This window comes from Buceros rhinoceros, unplaced genomic scaffold (assembly GCF_000710305.1).
Source record: "Buceros rhinoceros silvestris isolate BGI_N320 unplaced genomic scaffold, ASM71030v1 scaffold43323, whole genome shotgun sequence".
Lineage (NCBI taxonomy): Eukaryota > Metazoa > Chordata > Aves > Bucerotiformes > Bucerotidae > Buceros > Buceros rhinoceros.
This window is the reverse complement of record NW_010405037.1, coordinates 4,427-15,688: the sequence shown is the minus strand read 5'-3', so window position 1 is coordinate 15,688 and position 11,262 is coordinate 4,427. Positions and strand designations below refer to the sequence as shown.

Genomic DNA, 11,262 nt, shown 5'->3' with positions numbered 1-11,262 from the left:
GAGCCGCTGCCTTGTGCCTTCTGACAGGAGCACTTGGTTTTGCAGCCTGTCCCGGAGCGATGGCGGACACGGCGTGGGGATACAGGGGGCGAGCTCGGCCACACGTGTGGTAGTACAGAGCTCTGTGTCCTTGGTTGGAGTGTCACTCTTTGCAAGTAAGTAGGGCATGCGGTCTCTGGGGCCCGAAGCAGTTCTGTGCTCCTTCCAAGACAGAGAGGAGATGGCAGAGCAGCGTTTGACGTGCTGAGGTCAAACCCGAGCGTTTGGGTGGCTCTCGGTGGTTGTGCTCGAGTGGTCGGTCACGCGAACTTTGCAGATGGAGCTCCGTCGCTGGCATGGAATCCATGCAGGTAGAATCAGCCTCATCCAGATCTGGCTCCTCCAAGTTTAACTTGTGGTCCCCCAGGTGGATTCGGTCTCTTGGCCTCCAAATACGGGAGAAAAAGCTGCACAGAAAGGCAAAGGTTCTGTGACCGTCTGGCAGACACGGGTCATGGCACGCAGCATAACCCATTAGGGACACCATTTATTGATTTACTTGCAATTGCAAGGCTGGCTTTAACGAGCAGAAAATAAGCTAAGGCTACTAGTGACAGTTGTCGTGTCACCGGAATTGAATGCGTTCATCACCACTTCGTTGTTCACAGGAAGGCCAACAGACTTGTGTGTTGCTGTATTGAACACTCACTTGGCTCAGGAACCTAGAAAGGTCATTGACTTTCTTTTTGTTTTTTTCTAAACCATGTGTTTTTTAATAAATTCTCATGAAACTACTTGTGACTACTTTCTATAAATCAAGTAGTTCTAACGTACGTTCAGGAATATCTTCAGGAGACCCTGATGACAACATCCACCTCTGAAAGCCCCGCTTCCTTAGGGGACGAAAGCTACAGCAGCTGCAGGAGAGGGACAGGAGACGTGTGTGGGCAGAGTAACCTCAACAAGTAGGCCTTTAGCTTACGTTACTGTGGGGCTGGTACTGGTGCTGTACTGGTGCTGTGTGGTGAACCTGTGTTCAACTTATGGCCTCGGTAGCCTGTTCCTATCTGCTGGATTTGAGCCAGAGGGAGATTGCCTCCATGTACGTGTCCGCACTGTATCCTGCATTTGCTGTCTTGTAAGGAGCTCCGTCAATGCCAGCTGAGGGACCACCTCCAGCAGAAACAGTGAGCAGCTTTTATATCTGTTTTAAATGTCCAGTAAGACCTTACAATGTTTTCTGTAGGAAATACGTGGTCAGAATTGATATTTTTATGGAATCAAAATGGTTTCAACCAGATAGCCCGACTGGGCAGATCTGCAGCTGTGGAAATTTGTGTCAGTTTTGAAGGGTGCAGGAGCAGCACTAAGAATGTCATAGATGTTGTGGTGATCCCTGAGGCCTGTGTAGAAGAAGTGTTTGTGTTTCACAGTGCACAAATACTGCGGGGGATAAGGTGGGGGTGGGAGTGTGAAGCAAGTAGAGTGCGCAATCTTCAGGTTGATAAATAGACAAGAGCTCTGTTCTCTTCTCCTGGTGTTTAACTGAGCCTTCCCAGTATCTGTCAGTTTGTGGTGTTCCTGGTCGGTGATTAATACCTCCGGTGACAGCTTCCAATTTTGCTGCGTTGTTGGAAGAGTTCCCTTGGAAATCACAGGTGAATTGGCAGGTCTGAAGGGTTGACAGCTTGTCAAAACGTAGCTGCTAGGTGCAGTCATCTCAGCTCGCGTTCCTTCAGTACTAGTACAGAACATGGGACTGACAGCCCGAGGATTGAAACTGGTTTTTAGCGGATCAGATAAAGCTTGCTGTGTGACAGGGCGTGCGCTTCTCTGATGTGCATAAGTGTCTCCTGTCAACTATGGAGAGGGGAGTGGGGGCTTGGGGATTGCAACCAGCCCTTTTGAGAAGTTACGTGGCTGGGCATTGATATGTTACAATACCAACAACCGCCCATCTCTTCCTGCTGCAGGGAGCTGCATAACCCTTCCCTGTAGCCTGTGAATTGTAGCTGGCAGCTTTTGCTTTCTCCCTGCTCCCATAGCTGTCACAGGGACTGCAAGGGACTGGGTCCAACCTCACCCTGTCCTCTCCCTCAGGAAACCCTCCTCACGTGACTGCCTGGGAGAGTGCTGCATTCTTGCCCTGAGTTACCAGGAAGGCAGCAGAGTTTCCATCTCTGATGTCTGGGTATTCCCTGTGGAAGTCCGTCATGGGTGCAGTGGCAGTTTTGCTAACTGGTAACACAGAATCCATGGCCACTGCAGCTCAGGCTGATGCTGCTGAACTCCTCATGGCTGTCTCCTAGTTCCTCCGTGCTGACATCAAACTGGACGGGAACTTGAGTAACAGCTTAAAAAGTCCATCTCCAGTCATTCTTTCCTCCCAGACGAACCTATCTGTACGTGAGGAGCTGTTGAGGGAAAGAAACTCTAGTGGTTCTGGAAAATGTTTTTCTTTTCCCTATGCCATGACCCACCGTTTTGCAGCAAGAGAGCAACATTTAGTTATTTCCAACAGGAACCTTAATGTATATTGACACCAACTGCCTGCTGAGTGCCGGTTCTTCTGACACTGCCTCTTGACAGTCCACTTCAGAGGAATGAACGAAGGGCAGTAGTATTGCTCCAGTAAGTCCTCTCACTTCAGCTCCATGCCTCTGACAGCCATGCAGATGGTGGCAGATGGGGACAGAACTGTCATCTGCATCCACTCCAGTGGAGGCTCCTTCCTGAAAAGAAGAAAATCACTTTAAGTGTGTTACTGTTCTTGAAAGCGTGCAGTTTTGGCACCCATTACATACAGGTATTGAAGTCTCGTCCGCTTGCCTCCTTTCTGTCGGGGGGGCAGCTTTTCACTTCTTTCCTCCCTGTAATGCACTCTCTAAAATGGGGAGGCTGGAAGTTCGTACTGTTCTGTCTTCGAGTGGAGTGGGTAAGGAAGCCCGATCCTGAAAAAGGTGCAAAAATGAGTGATCAAAAAAGAAGCAGGAGAGGAGTGCTCCTACAGGGAGGACTCAAATACTTTCAGTAAGTATGAGAGTCCTCTCCCTCTCAGGCATGAACTCCTTCCCAAAATAATCAGAAGGAGAACTTCAGCAATGCAGACCAGAAAGCAGTGCAGTTTTCAAGAAAAAAATACTTCTATGTTGTGTTTTTTCAAAGTTTGGCAGTATTTAAAATATCTTCAGATTTAGTCTGTTCACGGGTGAATTTTCTGACTGAGGAAGAAGCAGAAATTAACTCTGGCTGTTTAGCTGGGCGCTTTGACTTAACTCTCCTTATATTCTGAGAAACTCTCACAACAAGTGCAACAGAGCCTGAATTCGGAGCCAGAATTTCTGACAAAGCAAGCTCCCAAACTGGGGTTTCTTGGGGAAACTAAAGCTGTGCAGAGCTCACAGCCAACCTGCAGGTGCCCAGGCTGGAGCATTTCCCTGGAGGGATTGAAAACCAGAGGATTTGTTCTGCCTGCGCACGTTGGAGAAGAGGGAGATGGAAGAACGCGTGTCAGTGTGAGCAGCATGGTGGCTGCAGAATAAAATGCTTTGAGGAAGCATAGCTGGGTTGTTCGGCATTTTAGCTGACCATTTCCAGACTTCTTGGAGAGGCTGTTTTGAAACACCCTGCAGGATTAACTCCCACGGCTACTCGTGGTGACGAGAGCCAGGGAGGTGGTGGCTGTGGCTGTGTATGTTTCTGCCCAGACCCTTGGCATCATACCTGCGCGCTGATTTTAGAATGTCAGGGAGATTTCATAGGTCTGTTCGTCACTGGATGGAAAGAATGACTTTTGCTCTGCTAGGCGGTTTGAATACTAGCTGATGTGTCCTTTTGTCTGGTTCCTCATTTTCAGTTTATGTCAGAACTTTATTTAATCCTTTGCCTGCTGCAGCCTGTCAAGACGTGCCAGCATGTTTTTCACTTGAGACACAATTCTGCAGCTGATTTCCTCCCCCCGCCCCAACGCTGCTCACTTTTTTAGCTTTGTGAACACCTTGGGTCCAGAAGTGGTTTCGTATGTGCTTTTTCCCTGGAGATGAAGCTCACTGTCCATCCAGGAACCCTTTGTCTTTCTTCCAGTTGTCTTGGCTGGCTATTAACTGTTGGATGTGGTTAACTCACAAGGACGCAGAGAAAGGAGTCCCTTTATTTGGATCCTGTTTGTTTCATTTTGTGACGCTGTGCAGCTGACCACTGTCAGAGCTCCTAAATCTGCCTCCTGTAAAATGTCAGTTAACTGGGGTGAAGTAGATGAAAAGGTCCCAGGCTTGGCAGGGTTTGGGTGGTGGCATTTGTGGTTTCTGTGTAGTGCCTTAAGCAAGTGTCCACCACCTCGTTAAAGTCTGTTGGTAAACTCTTGCTTTTCTGCAGTTCTGCAGTGAGAGTTGGTTCAGTTACTGCATGTTTCACCTGAAGGATTGAAATGTTTTCCAGAAGTAGCAGCGTCGCTTCAGCCATGCTTTGCAGATGTACGAAAATAGAGCTGTAACACGGTAACTTGAAAGTCAGAGGCTAAAGGCAGTGGGACTCCCTGCGTTTAGACGTTGCTATGACCAAACCGTGTTCTGGAGTTGGCGGTGGTGATGTTTTAAAGATGCTTGATGTAAACTTGGACTGTGTTAGTTTCCAGTAGCAGATACTAATTTGGGATATTTCATTTGATACCTAAAGTGATCAGCCCTCGCTCTGGAGGGCTTCCTGAGAACTCGATTGCTTTAGAATATGTTATGCTGTGCTTTAAAAAACCCCAAAATTGTAACTATAAATCACTTTCAATATTCACTTCATGACAGTTAATAATGACGTTATTAAAATTCTGAATCTTTTTATGTGGGCTTGAACAGGCAGAGGGTTCGGGATCGTACATTTCCCTCCCAGGTCCACTGTGCCCTGTATTATTTATCATCTTGTAACTGCGACAGGCTTTTGGAAGTAATCTGTTGTAGGGATTTGTGCAAGAAGACCTTATGAGAAGTGTTGGAACATCATGAAACATAATTGTTCACAGCAATGACTTGGTTTTGCTATTAACAAGGTGTTGTGTCTCATGCATGAAAGTTGGTAGCGACTCAAGGAGAGACGCAGTATTTCATCAGCTTCCAGATCTCTTGTGCTGAAGTACAGGGAGGGACCCTTCTATGTGATTTCATTCGCCTAAGGCCTCTCCTGAGATTGGGTGGTTGGTTTTGGAAAGCGAAGAGACATGCAGTTGAGAAAGCTGCCTCCCACTCTGCACCTGTTGCAACGAGGCTGTATCTGAAAATGCTTCAGGAAGATCATAGTGCAGTTCCATGGAATTAAGCAGGGTGTGAAGCTTAATCAATAAATGGCCACTGTTGACCATAGAGGCAAGTCGTGGGTTTTTCTTGCACAGCTGTCTGTGGGGAAAAATGGAATAATAGTTGTCAGTTGAGTTTAACTGTTTATACAGCGTGTTGATAGAATAACTATTCAAATATTTACCAATTCCTTGTTCTCATTACAGGAATTACAAGGCCCAGGAAGAGGACGCTTTCTGTTGGAACATGCTGCTCCCTTCTCTGCTTTTCTGACTGACAGCTTTGGGCGTCAGCACAACTACTTGCGAATTTCTTTGACAGAGAAATGCAATCTCAGGTGTAAGTGTCGCTTGCTTCCTCGCACAGAGCTCTTATGCACCATGTTGTGCATAGGCCGAGAGCCAAGTTAGGGAACTTGGTGCCGCCTTGGCCCTGTGCCGTTCCTTGTCTTCACAAAGCAATGGTAAAAGATAGAGGCTGATGTGGGCCTGAGCTGCTGGTGGGAGGGGGAAGCAGGAGCAAGCCTAGGGATCTGCCAGGGACAGGTGGGACAGACAGGTCTTTCATCAGACGTGGTGTGGCTTGGATCACAGTGTTTGTGGGGGTTGTTTCCCATACCCAAGGTGTGTGATAAGCTCAAAACCTGGCACCTAGGCATTCCCACAGTCTGCAGTCTGTGTCAGTGTCCCAGAGCTTGCCAGTTCAGCTTGGTGTCTCTGAATGCAGGTTTGATAGAAATGAGATCAGCTCTTCCTTCAAGTGGATCCATTGCAATTTTGAGACCCACCAAATAAGCCTTGGGTTTTCTTCTGAAGGAAAACAGGAATGGTTAGGAGATTGTGTGTGAGATTTGGTGTACGCTCTTACCTGTATTGCAGAAAAGCAGAGTCGTTTGACATGCTTTAAAGTCAGTTGCACTTGGTACGTTTCGCCCATCAGTATTAGATTAACTGCTGCTATTTTTCACCCATGTATTTCTGTATTCTTTGTTTCAGGTCAGTATTGTATGCCAGAGGAAGGCGTTCAGCTGACCCCTAAATCGGAGCTGCTTACTGCCCAGGAGATAATCACCTTAGCTAGGCTGTTTGTGAAAGAAGGTGTAGAGAAGATCCGACTGACAGGGGGAGAGCCGCTTATCCGCCCCGACTTAGTTGATATTGTGGGTGAGTTCCAGATGAACATGGTGGGTTTCAAATTGACATGCTGTATATTGATACAAGAACCACACTTACAACTATCTACTAATCAGACTAGCAACCTGAAGAACACATTAAACAGCAGTGCTTTTTCCCAGCAGTGTGAAAGGCAAAATAGTTACTTTCAGAAAACTTCCAGTTCTGCTCTCCTGCTTGGGTGGGACTTTGGCCTCTTCGTATTTTAACCGCTGAACTTAGCATTGTCTTCGTATTCCAAACCTACTGGAATAGCTTACAGTAATGCGGCCTTGGGGTGAAAAACCAAGAACTGATGTGACCAGGTCCTCATGGGGAGGAACAGTTGATATGTACTTACAGACAAAACAGGTTTTCTTTTGGATTTTGGGGGAGTTTTGCTTTTGTGTTTTTTGTTTTGCTTCCTTGATAACAGTTGTCGCTTACTTATTTGTGTTTAATAAGGAGCGGTGGAAATACAGTTATTGATGAAGACTGTTACTTCAGTGGAAGATAAATTCCTGGGTAACAGTTTATCTCCTTTGGTACTGTGTTGACTGCCTGCTTGGCTGGTTTTCTTCTTGAGCCATGTGCTTTTTTACCCTGTCCAAAGTCTCATACGTTGTGGACTTCACCAGAGCTTTGTTTAGTGGCTGTGTATTAGACTAAGGCTGTGTCAGTGGATGCACTTTGGTGTATTGTTGGTCATTGAACCTGTCTGTTCTACACCTATGCTATTACAAGTCATGAAGATAAGAAAGGGTTAACATGGAAGATGTAGGTCTTGAAAGCAGAGCAACTGCCTGCTGATATGCTTAGCTTTGGTGCGGAATGCAGTTGGTCTCTGCTTCTACTCTGTTTTGTTCAGGATTGGAAAGACCTTTATGGTCCTCTCCAAAGCAAGCAGCAGAGCAGTGAGGTATATAGAACTGACCTGTTTGTAGCTGGAAGAAGCCTGGCTAGAGTGAGCTGGCTTGGGTCTCCTTGAGTTTTTGGAAGTCTTGAAACTGCACTAATTTTATCTTTTTGGAGCTCTGGAATACCATTCTCTAGGGCATTTTGTTCACGCGTGTTGGGTTATTTTTTGTATTTAGGACTGAGAGAGCTAGGACTGAGCCCTTCAAGAGACCTGTTTCTCTCAAGAAGGCGTTCCCCATTTCTAGTAATAATAGGTATCATTATTGTTAGCTGGCTTTCACCAGCCAGGAGGAGGGCAGATTTATAAAATAGGTTGTGTTTTAAAATACAATAAAACTTTACAGTTGAGCATTTTGGGCACGAAAGTGAGTTGAAATGGACAGTGATATCAGTAAGGTAAGGCCTGAACTTTCTTTCCTAGCAAATGCACCTCTTTGATTTGTCAGTGGTAGCTGATGGCTTTTTATTCTCAACACAGTCACTCTGATGTGGAGGGTGTAAGACAAGTAGCCAGGTCACTGCAAACCAATGGTGGTGTTGCTGCCATTCTGAAGCACTGATACAGGAAGGATAGAAAGCTGATTGATTGTTTATCTTGCGGCATCAAGAGGATTCTCAAAGGATGGGTTCTGTGGCTGAAGGAGGGAGACAGATCTTTTTTGAACCACTGGGCTTTCATTATTCTGCCTCTTGTTATTCTGTTCTTGTTGACAGCTGGACTGTGATGGATTCACAGTGATCTTTTAAAGGGATGGTGAGAGTAGCGATTGTGGGTAAAGGTAGTGGATGTTAAGATGATTGTCCTCTTGTGTTAGTCTGTTCTGTCATGGATTTGTATTAGCCTGGCTGTTTTTTGCCTAAAGCATGTTGAATATTGGCAAATTAAATCCATAACCACTTTTTGCCTTCTCAGACTTTGGTGAAACTCTATGGTGCACGTGTTTGGGATCAAGAGAGAACCCTCTAAACTAAATAGTTCACATGTAACAACTGTGCAAAAACTCCCTGAAGGGAAAACAAGCCCAAAAACCGTCTTCTGCAGAATTTGAGTTAAGGTTCAAGTCATCTCAGCACAATGTGCTTGTTTGGGCTGGGATAGAGTTAATCTGGATGCTGAAAACATATATTTGAGACTTTCCTGAAGCAGCTAATAGTGGAACATAGAATCCCTCTCCTTTTGATAGTCCCTGTTTAAATTAGCACCGGATATAGACTGAGAGACAGCTGTTCATTATTGACAGTCTGAGAATGTGACAATCATTTTCCATGAAGGGGGAGACAGATGGTTGGATGGCTGTTTATAGCAACATACACTTTTCAAGAGTGAAGTGGTGCAGGGTAGTCTTGTTAATTCCTGTATTAGGAGATACTCGTACCTTTTCTGGACTCAGTTGGGAGAAGTGCAAAAAATTGGAGGAGGGTATGTAAGAAACTTGTTCATTTAAGAAGATGCTTCTGATCCTAAGGGGAAAAGTAGTTGTAGAAGGGTTTTCCTGATGGTTTGAGTGTGACATGAAAGCTTTTATCTTCATGCTGTTGAATTATTTAATTTGTTCCGTTTCCTTTTCTACTTTATAGTTTTATCAGTTGCTTTTGCTGTTGCTGATTGCTGCTAACACAGTGACTAAAGGTCAGCAAACAGGCTTAGTACAGGTTCAAGGTGAGTTACAAAGTTATGAAATCTCTTTAATCCCTTTGAAATCTAGAGGTTAACAAGCCAAGAAACCAAACAGCTGCAAATGTTCCACTTCCTAGCTTGCACAAATAGGGCTCTGTGCACTAATCGGTCCCTTCTCACTTGCTGGTGTTAGTGTTAATCTCCATCTCCCGTTTCTCACAGCTGGCTTCTACCCAATTTGTTGTTACAGGTGGTTTCACACATTACCATATTTCCAGTGCCTCATCCTTTATCCCCTCCTGTTTGAGGAGGAGGAAGGTGCACTGATAACAGCAGCTGCCTGTGCTAACTGACCTAATCAGCTGGTGCCTGGTTTTTCATTTTTCTGTTTTAGGCTGCAACGTAACTTTGGTTTTATTCAAAGCCTTTATGCATTTTCCATTTCTAGCAGTGAAGCCTGCGTGGCAGCTAGTCTTTTTTTTTTTTTCCTCTGTTGTTAGGAGGTTGAGCATTCTGTGTGTGCCAAGGCTTTTACCCTGTCCTCTGACTGCAGTGTGTGTCCTGTGCTCTCACAAAGACAAGGCTGCTAGCGGTAGCTAGCGTTAAATAATCTTTGGCAAACTCGAGCCAATAGCACTCATGCTCTAGGAGGAGGTTATTCCTGGTCAGTGGGGAAGGTTTTGAGAGGAGAATGCCAGGCAAATCTCTTTCGTAGTAAAGACTGCACTTTCATTACAACCTTAGGGTGATTATTTTGAGAATAGCTGGGAAATGAGATAAAGCAGAAGTAAAGCCCTTATCAAGATGGACAAATAGAGGTAAAATAGGGAGGGTAAGAGTGACTATGAAATATTTGTTCTGTAGTTAAAGCTGCCTCAAGAGTAAGGTAACTAACTATCTTCAGATAGTTCTCAGCTAATTAGGGTGGAGGTTGTGAGAGAAGGGAGGAGAAAAAATAAGAGAGGAAAATTACTTTGCTGTAGCTCTGCTTCTGCAAGTGGTTTATGAGGGGTTTTTCCTACTTGTAACTGTACTGATGGCTGGAGGTTTGGAAGCTCGCTCTCTGGAGATCTGGTCTGCTGAGGATTTCTGCATTTGGCTTATGAGGAGGTGGCTATTTTTTAAATCTTAATCTCGTGTATTAACTGTTTCTTATGTGGCTTTCTACTAGACGTTTTTTAGTGTCATGTGTAAGCTCTCTTCAGTTGGCTGGGTCCCGCTGTGGGTAATGGAAATATTTCCGCTGTTAAGTGCAAGTGTTTTGTCCCTTGGATGTTGTTGCCTTGGATTCTCTGTAATGGTCTAATATGTTGATCTTTTTCCTTTTGGTTAGGAGCATAGGTGGCATTTCAGCAGTTTGAAGTCACTGTTGCTGGTAGCTACCTGTGGGTTAGAAGTGGGTTTAGGTAAAGCGTAGTAGGGTAAATGTTGCTTGATAATCGCAGCTAGTTCAAGAGTCGGGTGGTAACGGGAGGGTTCGCTGCTTACTGCTGCTGCAGAACACAGAATTCGGTGTGCAAAGCCAGACTGAGGAAAAGAAGGCAGACAAAATCAGAGGCCTTATTCCAGGAATAAAGTAGCTGTTTACTCTTTAAGAAGTGGAGAACGAAGTCGGTGTGCATTGGCAGTGTTCTTTATAAGCAATTTTGCTTGCCATAAACTACTGCCTTTCATGCCTTTTGTGATGGATTTGTGCTAAAATGGGTCTCTTAAACCAACAGAGCAGGAAGAGGCTGAAGCACTGAAGTGTCCATGTTTTCCTCACACCCTCAGCAATACTTTTTGTTTTTTTCACAGATCTACTTTTGGGTTTTCTGTGTAACTTACAGTTTAATTACTTCTTTTAAAATGTTTTTTTTTCCTTTTATTTTCATAGGCCAGCTGTATAAGCTAGAAGGGCTGAAGACCATTGCTGTCACAACCAACGGGATCAACTTAACCAGACTGCTGCCCCAACTGAAGGAGGCCGGACTGAATGCCATTAACATTAGCCTGGATACCTTGGTCCCAGCTAAATTTGAGTTCATCGTCCGGAGGAAAGGTACTGGCGTGTCTTCTAAAGCAACTGCATTAATACTTGCAGTCATGTTGTGAGCTGTTTGGTATGTCTTTCACGCCTAGATACTTTTGGAGGGGAGTGAATTGCTTTGAGATTAGGAGATTTAGTTCCTTTGAGATTAGGAAAAGCAGTCTGAACTACCGTATTTGATGGTGACCTTTTTCCTTCGTTCTACAACCCTTAGGCAGGTAGTTGGAGCTGGTGGAGTAGAAGATGCTCAGCTCCCCACAGGCAGTGGGACTGTGGCTACAGCTG

General features: G+C 45.2%; 1 protein-coding gene across 1 annotated transcript in view; it reads left to right on the top strand.

Annotated features, from left to right (window-relative positions):
* The first annotated feature begins 59 nt into the window (after positions 1-59).
* LOC104491187 (molybdenum cofactor biosynthesis protein 1-like) overlaps positions 60-11,262 on the top strand; it is a 13,091-nt gene continuing 1,888 nt past the window's right edge. Inside the window, exons 1-4 of the mRNA XM_010133566.1 lie at positions 60-104; positions 5,468-5,600; positions 6,257-6,424; positions 10,825-10,989. Of these exons, the coding sequence (XP_010131868.1) occupies positions 60-104; positions 5,468-5,600; positions 6,257-6,424; positions 10,825-10,989 (511 nt within the window). The remainder of the gene's footprint in view (positions 105-5,467; positions 5,601-6,256; positions 6,425-10,824; positions 10,990-11,262) is intronic.